Source organism: Eretmochelys imbricata, chromosome 10, assembly GCF_965152235.1.
Source record: "Eretmochelys imbricata isolate rEreImb1 chromosome 10, rEreImb1.hap1, whole genome shotgun sequence".
NCBI classification, from domain to species: Eukaryota; Metazoa; Chordata; order Testudines; family Cheloniidae; genus Eretmochelys; species Eretmochelys imbricata.
Genome location: NC_135581.1, coordinates 67,667,427 through 67,686,262, shown reverse-complemented (window position 1 = coordinate 67,686,262; position 18,836 = coordinate 67,667,427). Strand labels below are relative to the sequence as shown.

Sequence of the window (18,836 nt, the reverse complement as noted above, 5' to 3'; positions counted from 1 at the left end):
TTCAACTGGGTCACCAGAAAAAAAGTTTGAAAACCACTGGCCTAGCACACCCTTGTTCCAAGGGCTCCAGGGAAAAGGAGGCGTTTCAGAACCAGTTATGCGAGTTCTGACTGCCCAGGAGGACTTCTGAAACCCAGTGGAGAAGGCTTTACAGCTGTTTCGTGGTCTCTTACACTAGCAGAGTTGACATAAAGGGGACACAATACAACTGTGAATTCCTGCCCTTGACTTTTGTTTTAAGCTCTGCGAACTGTAGCCACATTTTACAGCCCTAATATACATCTGCCACGATGGCCTTATTAAGTCTGGAGAAGTAAAAACAGCTTTTTAAGAAAGTATCTGGTTTCTTTAGAAAAGGGAATTCAGAGACAGGTTTCAACTCTCTTTGGAGTACTGTTCTGAAAAAGGAAAAGAATGTGGGTTCTTCTTAGTAGAAGTGAAATACACTTAGGCTTTGTCTAGACTAAGAAAAGGTGGTTTTAAAATGTTAATTCATTTTTTTTAAACACCTTTTTATGTAGTCTAGACTGGGTCTTAAATTTAGATTGTGCCTTAAAGCATGGCCCTACTTTAATGTGTTTGCAGACGGGCTGCACAGCAGTGGGAGCAATTCTGGCTAACTCGTCTAGAATTCATCCTGGGTAGAAAACACTGCCACACCAGCTCTTCATCCTTTTTAAATAAGTGCAACATGCTAATCCTTTCCCTGCTCACAGCCAACTCTGCTCACTATTACGGAGCGGAGCTTGGCCATTGTCTTACTTTCAACCATGTCCTTTGGAAGAGGCCCAATTCGTCTTTTCCTACAGCCTGTTCAAGCCAGTGAGGCTCATGCAAAAGGGTAGGTCAGGAAGAAGGCGTCCTACAGGGAATACTACCTCCTCCCACTATGGGTAGTACACTGGAATGCAATATTACCTACCTCAGAAAATTTCAAAATCATGACTCAGACTTGAAAAAAATCACATGATTGGCTTAAAACTTATGAGATTTAAAAAAATAATACAAGTTGGGGTGTTTTTATTTGCATTTAGTACTGGAACTGTTAGGGTTCACATTTTAGCCCTCATTCAATCATGAGAGCTAAACGTTTACAAAGCAAGCAAGCAAGCTGTGATTCTCACATAAATCCTGGATCTGTGCCTTTAAGAAAAACATCAAGTATCATGAGACTTGTGAAATAAAACCATGAGAGTTGGCATCACTTTGTACAGGAGGCACAGAACCAGCTTTCCCAACTCTCTACCACCTCTCTCACATGCAGGGGGCATTGCAAGTTCCAGGACAAATAGGACAGGCCAGATTAATTGGAGAGGGGAGTGGAGGGGTGGTGGTAACCATAATACAGTGGTCACTTGCAAGGACACAGAATCATCAGGGCATTTGAACACCCCAGCCCTGTGGTGGGGCATCGGCTTTCTGCCCTTAGCCGCAAGTGAATCTAATGCTGGTCCTCCTTGGCGGACCCCCTGAAACCTGCTCGGGGCTCCCTGGGGGCTCATGGATGCCTGGTTGAGAACCACTGGGTTAAAATACACATTGCTGAAGGTTTTGCAGTCAATAAAATCTCAAGAGGTTATTGTTTGAGGCAGCTCATTAAGTTTGCTTTGCTGTAGCACTACAGTGTTTCTGTTTTTATGGGAAGACTAGTTGCTTGGCAGTGTTACCTGGGCATTATGATGTACACACAAGAAAACGGGGATATATTGCACAAGTTCTATTTAGCAATCTGCTAGAGTCTTACATACTGTAATTCTGAATTATTTTAGATACATTTATATTTCATTCTGAATATTAAAACAGAGGGAATAATTCTGCTACCTGTAGTTAGGTCCTGGGAACAAAAATGTCAGCCAGAAGGTGTTTCTGTGTCTCAGAATAGACAGTGCATTAAAGGTTTGATTCTGCAGCCATTACACATACTGAACAGCATTTACTCATGAATAGTCCCTTTTAATTCGGGTAGTAAAGTCTTTGGCATTTGTATGCAGAGGTTCTAGGTTCAATCCCCACTGCCAGCAATACAGTCTAGGGTATGGTGTTACAAATGGTGGCCCTGGCCCATATAGTGAATTGAGCTTGGGTGGTGAATCTCTGAAGTTCAGGAAGAGCTTCCCTAGGGGAAGTGTGTAACCACCTCACTGTAGTACTTAGTGGGACTTCTCATGTGAATAAGTGCTAATCACTATAGCTAAGGGTTGTAGGATCTGGCCCTTATTTGTTGAATATTAACATTACTAAGAGTATTTTAAGAATATGGAGAGTAGACACCCTTTTCCCTAGGCTGAATCCCCTTTTCAGTGCCAATTAAAAATGTATGCTTTCAACAACTTTTTCCAACAAATAATTGTGCTGCCAAAAAGACTGGGTGTCTGCAAGGGCTGAGCACAATCAGCTCCCATCAGCTTGTAAATGCTTAACACTTCTCAGGGTCAGAGTCAGTGCTGGAGACTTTTCTGTATACCAGTCACCACTAAAGTTCCTAGCTTCTCAAGTCTAGGATGTGTCTAGCAGTAATATAGGATTGCGCCAAAGTGTACAAATGATCATCTCCCAGTTGGTTTGCTTAAAAGGCAAGTTTTGGTTGTTATTTTTTAAACCAGAAAAATGTTCTTGTAACTGCATTTGTTCAGAATAATGGTTAAATCCTTTATTGCTATCCCTGGAGTATATATCCCCAGACCCCCTTCCCAGTTTCCAAGTGATATTTTTTGAGAATGGACCAGGTATCAACTACCAACTGTTCTTGGGATATTTCCATAATAAGAAGCAAACATTTTTATTTCCTTATTTCCCATGGGTTGCAAATGTGCTACGTTAATATTAAAGAAAATGAACCCCTGCCTGTGAACAGAGTCAGGATTCAGATTGCTTGCTTGATATAAAAGTCGTTAACAGTTGGCAAACATAGGATGTGAATTCTGGCCTTCAGGAGCAGAGAATAGCTGTGCAGTAGTTAGATGACCTCCCAGACTATATCTAAGAGTAATATTTGTTTATAGACAAGAAAGTTGCCCATATACAAGAGTTTCTCCCTATACTTATCTTCATTTTGGCATATAAAGATATAGAACTATTTACTAAAACTTATTTTTTTAGTCAATCTCCCAGTCCTTTCACACTCCCCTCATGCTTTTTATAATTTCCTGAAGAAGATAATAATTTCTCAATCAATGATAGATAAAAGGAAAGGGGTAGTTTGAATGAAATGTTAGATACTTAATACTCAATACATCTAAATGCTTGTAAACCCAACAGAAAATTAAGGATGGAATTAGGGAATACTAGAGCACTGTGGAAGAGAATGTTTAGTCTTTGTTAGGAAGTCCATCCACTGTCGGAAAAGGAAACAGGAAAGATTAATCAAATGGAACACTACAGAACAGTTCACAGGAAAATGGAATAAGCAAGAAAGTCCCAGGAGCTCTTCATTCAGCAGGTAAATGGAGAATTTAAATATATATTTTTCAGTTAAAATAATCAGAACAATTAAAAAATAGACATTCCAAATAGTTAAAAAGAAAACAAACTGACCTCATTGCGGTGAGGAGTGCCCTATGGGAGGATCCCTGCAGCCACACACAGCCTCACTGACTTCAATGGGGCTCCACTCAGGCACAAATATCTGCTAGTGCAGAATTCCTTGCAGGACTGGAGGCCTAAATAACCTTCACACACACTGTAAATTATGCAATCTTTCAGTTTTTATTATAGGTTTCCTGACACTTTCCTTTATAAAACTGTTTTCAGTTGGATATAACTTTGCCAAATTTTAACCGTTTGGTTTGAAAGTTTCCATGCTGGGTGTCTGCCTCGGGAAGATTATTATTTGTTTGTTTGTTTAATGTAATCAAGATCAGTTTAGCTATTTCTCAGAACGAGGTTAGGAAAAAATAAGTTATTTTCCCATGTTAAAAAATTCTTACAACCATTTTGTTGAGACATTCTAGCATCTCCATGCTTTAGAGCAGGGTCTTGAAATTTGGCAGGAGGGTCACTCTGGTGTCAGGGATATACCTTTTGCTGTCCCTGGGAAAATAATTGAAAATTTTGCCAAATTATGAGTTTACATGTGCTTGGTAAAGGCTTGTTAGCATTTGGCAGCAAAATTCTCCGAATATTCCATTTCTACTGAGCATGCTCCATTCCAGGGCTACAATGGCTGAACAGGACTTTCCCTACAATAGCTCTACTGGCAGACAGAGACTGCTGTGGTGACAGGCACAAGAACTGAGGGCACGGAGACTGTCTCCCCAGTATTCTCAAACTTCCCACTGCTGGTGCTCAGGCAGCAAGGAGAAGGAGAAATAGGTTGATTGGAATGCAAAGAGGGTGAGAAGCTGAGCCTATGAAGGTGGTGAGTCAGGGAAAGCGAGACAGTGTCCAGACAGGAATGGGAAGAGGAGCTGAGGAGGGATTATGGGGGCTGAGCCAAGGAGTCAAGGGAGAGTGGGGAATTCGGACATGGACATGGACATGGACCTGGGGAGGACTGAGGGTGTGGCAGTTAGGCACTGAGGTGCTTTTGCAAAACCCACTAAGTGCCTATCTGCTTCTTTAGGCTCCTAAATACCTTTAAAATATGCCCCATAGTCTCTGCTGAAGTCAATGGAAGTTTTGTCTCCCAGGGGCTTCAGGAGCAGGCCCTCTGAAATGACTAATACAGCAGCCCAGAGCAATGTTAACCAATCAGAATACATACTCAAGGTGCCTCCTGATTGGCTACAACTGACTTTGGTGAAAACTCTTCATAACCTTGGCATCAGTCAGACAATATATGCATCTTGATTGGCACTACAGATAATAGATTTCTTTCCGGACTTGTAATTCAATCTCCCACTTAGAACGCAACTTTTTAAAAAAATTGTTACATGTGGGGCTGCATATACATACCAAAAAACTGTCCAGATATTTCTGATGAGGAATTTCAGAATGTATGTAACAATATACTGATCATCACTACATATTTAAGTAAATATAAACATTTATTGTTCCTCAAGATAACAAGCATTTTTTTTCAGTCCTCCTTACCCTTCAGGTAAAGAAATCTTGATGTTCAAGAGAAGTGAATGCCTGGTTAATATTGGTGAATTGGATTTGTCTGATATTATTTATACAGAAAAAACAAGAAAAGCAATAGGAAACCAAGAGAAAGCACAATAAAATGGTGGAAGGGAAGGATACAAGGGGAGGTCAGATCAGTGATGTCAGAAGAGACAGGCATGTAGGCTACAAAGCAGTAGGTTCATCTCTGGATGAAGGGAACAGGCAGTAAAATTAGGGTGTGGTTTGAGGATTTTTATGCTCATTAGCAAGGCAGGCAGCAAAGCCCATGGTTCCTCACTTATAGAAACATTAGAAACTTTTAGAGACATTTATCCTCCTTGACATCTCAAAGATACTATATATTATATTTTAGCTGTCTTTATTGAGTCTTTTTGTTTAACTTTTTGTATCTATCTGCTAGCGTGCTAGAACCAAGCAAAGAGTAGGCCTGAGACAAAGATAACAGAGAGCCAAGTACACAACTACTAATTCTCCCTTGGGGGATAGTCTGCAGCTGTAGAGAAAACAAACCCACCCTACCTCCAGTCGCATTGGATGAATGAGGAGTCCCCTTCTGTCAGTCAGTCAGTCAGTCAGTCAAGGGATTGCCCTGGGGATTTTCATACCCCAGTTTCTCCTCCTTCTGGTGTGCTGGCAGGCTTCCCCAGTGACATTCCAGAACTGAAGAAAAATAATGGGAAGCCTACACTACTTAGGTTATCTAGCCATTTTGCCCAGAGCATCCTGGGTGAATGTCCGTAGTGGTGTGCTCCCATAATGGAAATTAATTAGCTAGGTACGAAAATTTCACTCTCAGCCTTCTATTCAAAAAATAAGGTTTAGGACTTTAAACACGTTCAGACAGAGGCTTGCAGTGTGTGAAAGGATGAAGGGAAAAGGGAAAAGAGGGAGGAGGATGACATGCTGTCTTATCTTTAATGTTACAATCCAACCCAACATCAAACTGATCATCTAGCAGCACCAGAGGCAAATGCAGGCAGGAAAGGAGGTTACATTTCTTCTGACTGTGCAGGTATTCATCTAGCTGTTTGGAGCACTTTGAGATAGTTGCAAGAATATAACTATGTAAATATCATAGATGAGGTATGACAGTCACAAAAATTCTCTTTATAGAATCTGTTGTCCCCTCAGTCTATGTGTATAACGCTCATTGATGTTAATGTTTCAAGGTGTTGTCCTTTGGCAGGCAGATATACAGTATGCCTCTCTCAATGGTAGTCAATCCATGACACAATTATAAAGGACTCTGAGGAATCAGCAAAAACAGACAACAACCTTCTCTTTGCACATTCACATAAGAGAATAACTACTTGCTAAAGATTAATTTTGCTTTTGTCATGAAAACTGGGTTTCCACATTCCTCAGTTTACTAGTTCTACTTAAAGAGATTCAATGAGATGTTTCTTTGTCTATAAATCATGTATGTTCCCCCCAGAATTATTTTTCCTGCCAACACTAGGGAACTCAGGTCATTTAAGCAGCAGAATAGTTTCAGTAATCTAGTGTCCAAATATAATTTCTTTCACTCAGATGGTGATGTTTACCTTGGCAATTAAAAACCGTATTGAGATATTTATTTTGTTTATAAACTCTTAATGATTTAAAGTCTCCTAAAGGAGACTTTTCTCATAATAAATCTTATTCTATGGGAGGGAATGCTCTAGAAAGCTCTCAGGGATGAATCTTGTTGGCATGAGAAAACAAATTATGTGCCAGATCTTTGGCTGATGTAAGTCAGCATAGCTCTGTTAAGTCAACGGAGCTACACCAGTTTATACAAGCTGAGGTGCTCGCCCAAATGGTGTCTATTTAAATTTTTTGAAATTTATCTGTTAACATGTTATCTAAGCAATAAATTAGCAGTCTTGCTCATGGAAGGAAGAAAACATAACCCACCAGAGCTGACATCAATCATTCATGAGTCAGGAACACATGCACTTCAAAGTACATTAAAAGATCAATAACTCTAGCATAAAAGATAATAATGAAGTGTAGGTAACATGTTTGTAGGCAAGACACATAAATCAGAGACTCAAATAGTTCTCAATTAGCCAAATTATAAGTAACCTATTTCATTAGTCATGTCCCATCCTTTGATTGATGGGTTCTCAACAGATATTTAGAATTCAGATCTCATTCTCCACTCTCTCTCTCTAAAAGTTGTGATTTGGTTGTAATCATTTCTAGAAAGATAGTCTCTTAATGATAATTTTTTTATCATCATTTGGATTAAACCCCAAACTGAATTTGTCAGTTATCCAAAGCCATGAAGTATACTCTCTGAGGCTGATTCCCATTTACATTAAGGCCTCCTTGACACTGCCACTTACTCCCACTTTCAGTCCTCTTTACACTGCCAGGACAACGTAAAAAAGCCTCAGTGTCAATGAGAATCAGGCCGTGTATGTTTTTTGGTGCATATCTTTTATATTTCACAATTTGTAAGCCCTAGTCTGCTACCATTACTCACATTGATAGTACCTTACTCCTGAATAGTCCCATTAAAATCCATTAACTGTTTGTATGTTATGGGATTATTCAATCTGAGTTAACAATTTTGATTCATCAGAAATAATAGAGTCTTACGCAGTCATGCATAATTACTTTTTGCTAGAGATGCTTTGGCTCTCTTTGACAAAAATAAAATGTCCTGGCACATTTTGATCATTCAAACATTGATGGACTCCATTTAAATTTTTAATTCATTATAATCTTCAGGGTCCTTCAGGAGGAAAGTATTTTTCTAATGGATGTTGTTTCTGCTTGTAGCAAGTATGATAAGTGCAGGAGATATAACAATGATGAGGGGAGTGTGGGGGATGTTGCAGAACAGAGTACAGAATGTAGAGACAGCTGAGTGTATGAATCTGATGATATCAGAACAGCCATTTGGAATAGATAGGGTCCTATCAAATTCACAGTCCATTTCATGGTCATAGGATTTTAATAATCATAAATATCAAGATTTCAGCTATTTCAATCAGAAATTTCATAGCATTGTAATTGTAGGGGTCCTGACCCAAAAAGGAGTTGGGGGGTCACAAAGTTATTGTAGGGAGGGTTTTGCAGTACTGCTACCTTTACTTCTGTGCTGCTTCTGGTAGAGGTTCTGCCTTCAGAGCTGGGCAGCCTGAGAGCAGCGGCTGCTGGCCAGGATCCCAGCTCTGAAGGCAGAACCTCTACCAGAAGCAGCACAGAAGTAAGGATGTCATGGTATGTGTGACAGCTTGGATCACAGAAAGCCGCTTGGGAACTGCTAACTTGTAAATTCCATCCTATTCAAATTATGACCTGATACTTGATAACGGTGTTGAGATGGTTTTGTTTATTGTTCGCCCTTTTGTTTTGTAAAGAAGAAGTAGGCCGCCGTGTTGGAAAGGAAAGAATAGGCGGGAAATCTAGTAGCTAGTTGCTAGGCAACAGAAGGATTATATAGGCTGGGAAAGAGCGGGAAGGCATTGCTTCTCCTTTTGCTCTCACCTTGGAAGGAAGGGAAGCGATCAGACACCAGTTATCTGCCTATTTAACAGCTCACCTCGGAAGGGAAAAAATTTAGATTATTGTTGGGGTTTATTATTTGAAGGGAAGCATCCATCCATCCATTGGGTTCTACCTCGAGTGGTTAGGGCTCTCACCTGCAGACAGGACGTCGCAAAGGGGTTAGGGTGGGAAGTTAGTTGGGCCTCTCACCTGAATCATCGTCATTCATCGCCTTTATCCGCTGCGGTAGCTGTTCCAGTGGTGATCATGGTCCAGAGAGTCGTCATCATCTATTGAGTCCCGGTCTCAGCAGCAGCTCCTGGACAGGGTAGAGAGAGCAGTTATCACTCGTCCCGTTGTAATTCCTGTGTGAAAGAGTGCATGGTTGTTAATCTGTTCAGTATTATTAATCCTTCCTTTCATTCCTTTGTTCATCCCATTCCTTTTCCCCCAATGAATAAAAGTTTGGTTGTTTCACTTGTGGTTTCTGTAATGATTTTATATAATCTCTGATAGATAAGCTACACTGAGGGAATCTTGGGAGACTTCTGTTGGCTCCCCTCAGTTTTCTGAAAGTAGGATCCTGAAATAAACAACAAAAACTAACAAACTGATGTCTCAAGACTACTTCTGTCCCTGCTTTCCTGCCTGGCAGCTTAGGACTTCAGAGCCCTGCCTGATTTGAGCCAGACCTGCTAGCCTGCTGCAAACCCAGACCCAGGTCTGAACCACATCCCCTAACAGCTGTAGACTTAACTGAAAGCAACTTACAGAAGTGTTCCTGAATTTAACACTCAGATGCCCAACTCCCAATGGGGTCCAATCCCTAAATAAATCCTTTTTACCCTGTATAAAGTTTATACAGGATTAACTCATAAATTGTTCGCCCTCTGTAACACTGATAGAGAGATACGCACAACTGTTCCCCCGCCCTCCCAGGTATTAATACATATTCTGGGTTAATTAATAAGTAAAAAGTGATTTTATTAAATACAGAAAGTAGGATTTAAGTGGTTCCAAGTAGTAATAGACAGAACAAAGTGAATTACCGAGCAAAATAAAATAAAACATGCAGGTCTAAACCTAATACAGTAAGAAAACTGAATACAGATAAAATCTCACCCTCAGAGATGTTTCAGTAAGCTTCTATCACAGACTGGACGCCTTCCAGTATGGGCACAATCCTTTACCCTGGTACAGCCCTTGTTCCAGCTCAGGTGGTAGCTAGGGGATTTCTCATGATGACTCTGCTCCTTTTTCTGTTCCACCCACTTATATATCTTTTGCATAAGGCGGGAATCCTTTGTTCCTCTGGGTTCCCACCCCTCCTTCTCAATGGAAAAACACCAGGTTAAAGATGGATTCCAGTTCAGGTGACATGATCACATATCACTTTAAGACCCCAAGCCTTTATTCCTCCCAGCCTGACTCACAGGAAGGCCTGCCTGCAAACAGAGCCATCCACAGTTAATTGTCCTGGTTGATGGGAGCCATCAAGATTCCAAACCACCATTAATGGCCCACACTTTGCTTAATTATAATAGGCCCTCAGAGTTATATTTCATATTTCTAGTTTTAGATTCAAGAGTGATACATTTATACAAATAGGATGACCACACTCAGTAGATTATAAACTTTGTAATGATACCTTACAAGAGACCTTTTGCATGAAGCATATTTTAGTTACATTATATTCACACTCATCAGCATACTTTCATAAAATCATATATAGAGTGCAACGTCACAGTATGGTATTGCCACCCTTACTTCTGCGCTGCTGTCTGCAGAGCTGGGCCTTTAGTCAGCAGCCGCAATTCTCTGGCCACCCAGCTCTAAAGGCAGCAGTGCAGAAGGAAGGGTGGCGATACCATACCATCCATCCTTACTTCTGCACTGCTGCTGGCGGGGTGCTGCCTTCAGAGCTGGGTGCTCGGCCAACAGCCGCCGTTCTCCAGCCAACCAGCTCTGAAGGCAGCACAGAAGTAAGGGTGGCAATACCGTGACTCCCCTGCAACTCCCTTTTGGGTCAGGACCCCCAATTTGAGAAACATTAGTCTCCCCTGTGAAATCTGTATAATATAGGGTAAAAGCACACAAAAGACTAGATTTCATGGGGGAAGACCAGATTTCACAGTCCATGACATGTTTTTCCTGGCTGTGAATTTGGTAGCGTCCTAGGAATAGGTATTGTGGTTGGTGCATGGTTTTCTGAAATAAAGTGATGAAAAAGGTATGAGGATGCAAAAATGAAGCTGCTGTCTGTGTGACTATTATACTGTTTGTTTCAACCTCTCGTGGGCTGTATGCTTAAAATCCATGTGAGAAGTGCCTCTTGGAATAAACAATTTCTGATGGCATGTATGAATCTGATAGTCTGTTTTGTTAACTAGCTTTTGATAGTTATATATAGTATTTTCTATTTGCTCCTTAAGATGATGTTTTTAGTTGTGAAATCTGGAGTACATGCTGTACTTTGTGAATGAATATTATACAGCATAGATGAATCCCTGGAAAAATTCAGGGTGGGTGGAGAGCTATGTGATCAGAAGAAACACCTTCTCACTTCCCTTTTAATCTCTTCTCTTCCTGTTTTTCCTTCCCTCCCCTAGTGCTTTTCGAACTGCTCAGTTCATTGTTAAGTGGTGGGATTGTGACATCAGAGGTAACTCAACCTTCTCTTCTCTCCCTCCCATTTTTCTCTGCTGCTGCCCTGCCGTCAGGTCGCAGTTAATGGTGGGATTGGGGCATTAGTGATAAATAGGTGACATGGGAGTATTATCTTTTACAGAACCTTCTACTTTATTGTGCAATTTTCAGTTGTTATTGTTATCCCTTTGGTAGACCAGTTTGATTGAAAATAAATTGGCAGCTTGAGGCTCAAACAGACCATACACTCCACATGAGGCATCTGCTGAGACTGACTTGTTATGTAAGGTTATTTACTTAACCATTTAATCTAACTAGTGAGCTCCAAAATCACATGGCCCAAAGTGCAACTAAAACTAGCTTTAGGGATTTCCAATCACAGGTAATTCCTTTCTCTGTTTCCTTTTTTACTTTTCTCAGCAGGAATCCTATATGCCTGTTTCTTTAGTCTATTTAATTTTTTATTTCACTTTGATTCAGTTTTTTCTTCTTAGTATTCACTGCTAGCCCAATTTTTCTGCAGGTCTTCACTCTGTTCTTTGAATGTCTAGTTTCCTGCGGTTGAAGGGTATTTTTATCTAGTAATTGATGTACACTTTTGCCCTTCCAGATCTTGTCACTGTGTCTGCGATTCTTGTACAGCCTTTCATTAAGTTCACTTATTCACCAAGTAACATTTTATATTTGGTAACCTCTCATTAGCTTGTACCTGAACCACTGCTGGAATTGAGCTAGCAGGTATAGGAGGACCTACTTTCATTTCGTCTGTCCTCTAAAGGAGAGAGAGGCTAGCATAATTCCAGTGCACACTACACAAAGCAAATTAAGAAATTCTGACCATTCATTCTTGATTAATGAGTCTTCTCTTTGCCAATAGTTCATTCAATCAAATCTGAAGAAGTATTTTTTAATAAATACTTCAAGAGACAGAAAGCACCCACTAGTTCCTGTAATACTGTTCTATACAATCCGGCTGCATTTTGTGTATAAACTGTGATTGAGATTAATGGAAGATGATTCTGAATCACATTTAAACTAAGCTCCTTTATCCTGTTAGCGAGGTGTAAAGAAGCTCTGTGTAAATGACGATTAGGCCCAATGTGTCTAAACCTTAACCTGTATATTATAATTTCTTGCAAATCATATCCCAAAATTACTAGGGTTAAATAGTAATTTAACCCTAGTAATTTTGGGTTATGATTTGCAAGACATAATACAGTATATACACCCAAAAACAAAAATAAAGCCAGTACTTTTGGGGGTTAGAGAATTTCAGAGATATGGGTGTGAAAAAAATAAATTGAGATGAGAATTGAGGAGGGATAGATTCAGGAGATTTATTCTAGAGATCTGGAGCTGCAGTTCAGAACGCCATAGCACCGACTGTGATGAGACTGTGTAAAGTAGGGAGGTGGCTGGCACTGTTATGAGAAATGGTGAAAGATGTATTGAAATACACAGGGAGAAAAGGAATGAGGAAAAGAGAAAGGGCAAGATATCAGAGAAGTAGGGAGAGGTATTGAGTTATTGTTACAGATTAGGGAAATAATAGCATGAAAGAAGGAAGCCAGTGCTTGGCAGAGAAAAGAGTGCAAGTAAAGAGTGAGTTGGGTAGGTGACAGATTACCATTTAGAAGACTGACAGCTATATTCATCCTCCCTATTCTGTACTAAGGATGCAATAAATATTCTTTCTTCCTGTGCTGTTGTGGCCTATGCAGTGCTACATAAATGGTAACATCCTTCATAACTACAGAACAAAATAATTTGTTTCCCTTTCACACTCAAGAAGTGTTCTAGATGCAAGATACCGGTGATGACAATCCTATTTCTTGTTATACACTCAGAATATCTGAAGTGTGTTTCCCATAGATAAAAACTATTTGAAATTATCTTGTTTCAATTTCTTATATAGGCGCCATCATTGCCCTCATAAATCCACAAGGATTTATGATACTGGAGGACAAGCTTGCCTCATGACAGAATACGTGGACAAATATCCCCAGTATGGCAATCTCCCTCCACCCCAGAGTCTTAAGCCAAAGGAGGAGTACCAAACACATCATGGAAGAATGGAAGGAATCACTACATTTAAGTAAATATTTTGAAGCAATGTGTTTTGGAGCTGATGTTGTTCTACAGTGTCCTCGTATTTTTTCATTTAGGGAAGACAGCTCTGTTTATTGGAATCATTTTCCATTGTGAAATAATTTGATTATTCATTCTCTTCAAGGATATATATGCATAAAGTTTGAGTATAAGATGGCACAAGTCAATCATGTTTTAGAGTTGGCAGATGGCATGCAAAGGAATTTTTTTTTGTCCTTTGGGGATTCATTTTTATCTCTAAAAAAGATCTGAAAGGTTTTTTTGTGGTGGGGATGGTTTCTCTGCTTGGTTTATACATTAGAAATCCAGGTCTCACCAAAAGTCAGTACTTGTGTGCTGAAACAGTCTTTTGCATGTAGATACTGTACCTGTTTGGGTGTCCAATTATCCAAAGTCCACATACAAAAGCAGTTACCCAAGAAAATGCTGGATCCTTTTGCTTTCAGTTCTCCACCTGCACTGTTTAAATGCTTGGCCCTGAATGAAGTTTAATTTTTTCCCCTGGGTTCTCTCTACTTACTGGTTGATCACTTTTTATATAACTGCATAGAAGTTTTTCAAGTCAGATAAGGTATGAAACAATACTGAAAACACATTTATTTTTATTTATCAGAGTTTAGAAATATGAATATTTGTTAAATTACGAATAAAGGTAAACTGCTGTCAGGTTTGACAAAGGGATTCCACCACCTTACCACATACAAAGAATACACCATATGTCAGACTCCAAACATCTGTTGAATGATTATTTTCTCATCGTTGATCCTGTGATGTTGATGATGCTGATCCTAAATCAGCAATTGCTTTCAAAGAGTTAACATTTTAGTCCTTCCACAGTGGATACAATGTAGTTTTTGTTAAGTTTCTATATATGGAAAAAATGTCACAAATGTCTCAATCAGAAAAAGGTAACATTGTGAAGCAGTACTGCATGTTTCTCCTTTTCAGGTCTGATTATCTTCCATACGATGTTGTAAATCGACCTCTTCGGGTACAAGAAGAGTATAAACCAAAACCCGGAGAGATTGATTTTGGAACTACATACAGGAGAGATTATAATCTTCATAAAATACAACCAGTGACATTAGTAAGACCATTAGAAAGAAAACAGATTAAGGGAGGAAAATTAGACACCATACCAACCTATCAAGGTAATTACATATGCCATTTTTAAAGAGAGAAACAGCCACAATGATGGTAGTATTCTGAACTGCCATATTGGAGTTGAGGTTTGATTTCTGACTTTGGTCTCTTAGTCTGGCCCAATAGGTGACAGTAGTGAAGAGGGAATACCCTATGTTTCTCCGCAATGGATTCTATTAATTTAAGAATTAACATTAATAGGCTCTGAAAGAGAAGCCCTCTCCAGGTTTTCCCAACTGGAAGGAGGGCAGCTGTTAGATTGTGGCAGAAATATAGGAAACCAGCTAAGGGAAGGAGAGGGAAACTTTGGGTTCTAATGCTAGTTATAATCTAAGCACATCTTCAAGATACATTTGGAGAAAATTGTAACTCCTTTGGTAAGAAAGATTATTAAACAATGTCAAATAGAAACATGTTAATATTATTATGGACGCAATGTGTCAAGAGTCTCGCTTTCCTGCTTTGCTGCTGGACTTAATTGAAGCTTTGGATATCAATAATATTTAGCAATGCTTTTGGAAGAGCTAACATTTGGTACAACTCAGGTGTTTTCAGACTCGGCATGGTGATGGGCACCTTGTGAATCCTGTTTTTAGAATGGGACTGGAGCTTGCTGGAAGGACAATATACCTTATTTTAAGACCATCACTGTCTCCACTATGAGGTCCAAGCATACCTTAGTTTCTATTGTGGTGGAGTTCACAATTACTGCTTTTCTACATAGACTGATGAAACAAACTTGATTTCAGATTCGTCTTTACTATATACTTGGTATAGCATTCTGCTGATGACCTGTTTCAACAAGATGATCTTCTGTTACTTATTGATGCAACAGTTCCTAAACAGCCTCCCTGTAGATTATCCTGACAGGTTACCTTGGTATACAAATAATCTTTTACATATGAGATGTTGTACTTAAAATTTGATTGTAGCACATCTGCTCTACAATCAAGATTAAAAATATCTGAATGTGGATTATGAGCTATGACCTATTAGATCTGCCTGCATGAAAGGCAAGAGATGCTCTGATGGTAAAGACCAAGGACTAGAAGAGAAAGATACTTAAGATGCTGAAGATCAGGCGAGGCCACTCAGAGTAGGAAGTTAGAAGAATTGGGGTAGAGTTGGAAGAAAGCGAAGAGCACGTAGTGGCAAAAGTAGAGGTAGTAGAAAGAATTGGGCAGCACTGGGCCTGAGGGGAAAGAACATCTTTGATAACAATATTATTATTCACCAGCTTCTGTACACTTGTAGTTTAAGATGTCACCAGCATCTGTCACTAAAATTATAGTTCATAATTCAGTCACCTTTTGTTTATATGTATTTCATCCACAGTCCTGAGATAAAATGTAGACTTTTGCAGACATATCTTCTATACAGATATTTGTGTGCAATAGAAAACAGAAATCAAATATGTACATAGAAAATATTTCTTTTTTCTAAAAGAAATAATCATCTTGTGGTACCAGGTGGCATTTTACTGGCTGTTTGGTCTATTCCCATAGTAGCAGGTAAACAGAACTCCTGTATCTAATAGTAAAACAGAATTATCTTTGTTACTCAAACTCAACTCTTTTGATCAAAAGGGTTGGTGGGGGAAGAAATTAGATTTTTTAATATGGGACAGCCACAAATCAATAATAAAATCTATAATCTTTCTTTCTATCAAGTATTGTTTTTGTTTTAAAGATGACTATAGATCATGGGAAGTTCAAAGAAGGGAGCCAAATAAATTGGGACACACCTATCATCCCCCTACAGAAAAGTTTGGGAATTCTACTACATTTCAAGATGACTTTGTTCCTAGGGAGCTGAACCCCAGACAAAGCTTTAAGCCTCCAAGTGTGGCCAAACTTTCAGATGTACCTTTTGACGGTGTTACTAATCATCGCAGTTCTTACATCGCTCATCAACTGGAACCAAAATTTGTAAGACCAAAGGAAGAATACAAGCCAAGCAGCCAACCCTTTGAAGATCTGACAACCCATCGGAATGATTTTAAAGGGCTACTTGGAGAATTTACAAAAAGCTGCAAGCCTGAATACACTAAAGTTGGGTCTAATGCTCACTTTGCTGGATGCACTGAATTCCGGGATCGTTTTCAGCCATGGTCAGTCTCCTTGCCTGAGGCTCGCAAGATAAGAGATTATGTTCCACCTCCAGGTAATATGGATTTACACTCCACAAGCCATCTTGATTATGTTCCACACGTGATCTGTCCTGTTGCCCCCATAAGACCAGTTTCTTATGGAAGAAGAAGTAATGTCCCTTTCCAGGGGAACACCACAATGAAGGAAGACTTTCAAGCTTGGGCCAGCTGTCGGCAAGAAATTATTAGAAGACATCAGGAAATTCCAAAACCTACTGGAAAATTTGATGGCTTGACCACATTCAGGTCTCACTATATACCACATGAGATAATTCCAGTTCAGAGTTTCAAACCTCTACGTGTTGTAGTCCCTAGTTCAGCTCATTTTGAAGATGAAACCATGTATCGTACAGAGTATACTCCAAAGAAACAAGAGATCTGCCCAGCAAACTATCCATCTCCTCCAGGATACGTCTTTGTAGACACAGATTCTCGTGGTCACAAGTTCTTCTGCAGAGTTACTCCAGAAATCAATACATTTTCCCAGTCAAATGGTAATCATATTCCAAAAGAAGTAGCTGTTACTTCATAATTTTTTAATTTTAGTAGTTTACATATTTTAAAAAATGTTTAGAATCCTATAGCTTAATTTTTTTCCAGGCTAAACCTCAATGACAGTTGGCAAGTACAAGTTGTTATTGTAATTTTAAAATTGTTAAGCACTTAAACTCATTATAGCTTTTTTAAAAAAACTGGGAATGACTTTATTACAAGATTGATGAAGATTAGGCAGCCTGAATATGCATCTGAACATTTTGTATGGAATCTGTTCTCCCTAATTATGCATTTTACAATTACTGTGCTTTTCAGTTTTTACTGTCTTCCAGCCCAAGCACATACTGTGTACATTTAAATGAGATTATGACTTGCTGGAAATCATTTTGGAATCACTGAATCTGCCCACACTACTTTTGAAATGTTTTAACATGGCTTCTGTGACCAGTATGGAAAATAATTCCTTCCCCTCCCCCCCCACCCCCGAAATCTTGATAGCCAAATCGCATTACAAACTAGCCTCGCACGTAGCCTATAACATAATCATAAAATAGACTTCAGAAAACAAATATCCTTTTTATGCTGGTCCAGGAAACTATGCTAGGACACTGCTAACACTAGTCTTTAACTTAGCTATTATTAATACAGTTTCAGCTACTATGGCCAGAGCCTAACGGTGAGATTCTAACTTCTGATGCATGGTACATATTGACCATATAATAAAAAAGATAATCTGCTAACTTTTGCATACAAATGCAATAGCAGATTTTTTTCTGAGACACAAAACAGAGCTGATTTGACTTTGCTCCTTAGTTTCCCAGCTAAAGAATTTTAACATGTTTCAAATAAGTAGACGAAATAAATGGTTTATTAAGATAATGTGTGTGTGCATATAGGAGATGTTAAGCATTATTTCAAAGTATTATCTCAGTTTCAGTCATCATGTCCAGGATTTACAGTGATCCCTTCTTACAATACTTATTTAACAATATTATGTTGTCTTATCACTTTCAGTATGAGTATCAGTAACTTATAAATATATTATCTTTTATTCATTACTATAGGAAAGCCATTTTAGCTTTGAAGTGTCATGTATTTGTATGTATACCAAATCTCCAATAAAAGGACTGAAATCAAGTACAGTACGATGTTGAAAGCAGGAACTGAATCATATGAGCTCCAGTCAGAAAGGCAGAAAAAGAGACCAGGACTGCTGGAAATGCTTGTTTTGTATAACTGTTACACCAGGCTCCCGTTGTTCTTACAAGAGTGGTTGTTTTTAAATGTTCTTGTTTCTCTTTGTGCTATGTCAATTTGCTTTAATCTAATTGAAAAATCAAGTCAATTAAATTTTTTTTTAAGTTCATACATATTTTCCAGTCTGTAAAGAGATATTTTGGATTGGATTTTTCATTAAATGTTTAGGGCTGGACTGGCTTGAGCAAGTAGCACCATACAGCGGGGCAGGGACTGAATTCTGATTTAGTTGCAGTTATGTCCCTGGGAGGTATTTAAGTGCTTTGCTTCCCTGACTGGACACTTCCCTGAATCAGAGTCTGACCACTGAGTCCTTTTCATTTTTATTTAGCAGATCTCAAATTTCTTAGTCCCACTATAGATATATTATCCTGATATGCATTTTCTTTTCTTGCCTAAATAATTTAAGGAAACTCATATGCTGACTCTACCAGCTACTCACAGATACAAAAATGTAATGATCAATACCGAGGGGAAACAGAAGTGCAAA

At 39.0% G+C, this 18,836-nt stretch overlaps 1 protein-coding gene across 1 annotated transcript; it reads left to right on the top strand.

The window, feature by feature from the left end:
* Window positions 1-770: 770 nt before the first annotated feature.
* Window positions 771-17,126, top strand: SAXO2 (stabilizer of axonemal microtubules 2). The gene is made up of 4 exons (XM_077829333.1): window positions 771-841; window positions 13,109-13,288; window positions 14,251-14,453; window positions 16,135-17,126. The coding sequence occupies exons 1-4, from the start codon at window positions 771-773 to the stop codon at window positions 17,124-17,126; spliced, it is 1,446 nt and encodes a 481-aa protein (XP_077685459.1).
* Window positions 17,127-18,836: the final 1,710 nt, after the last annotated feature.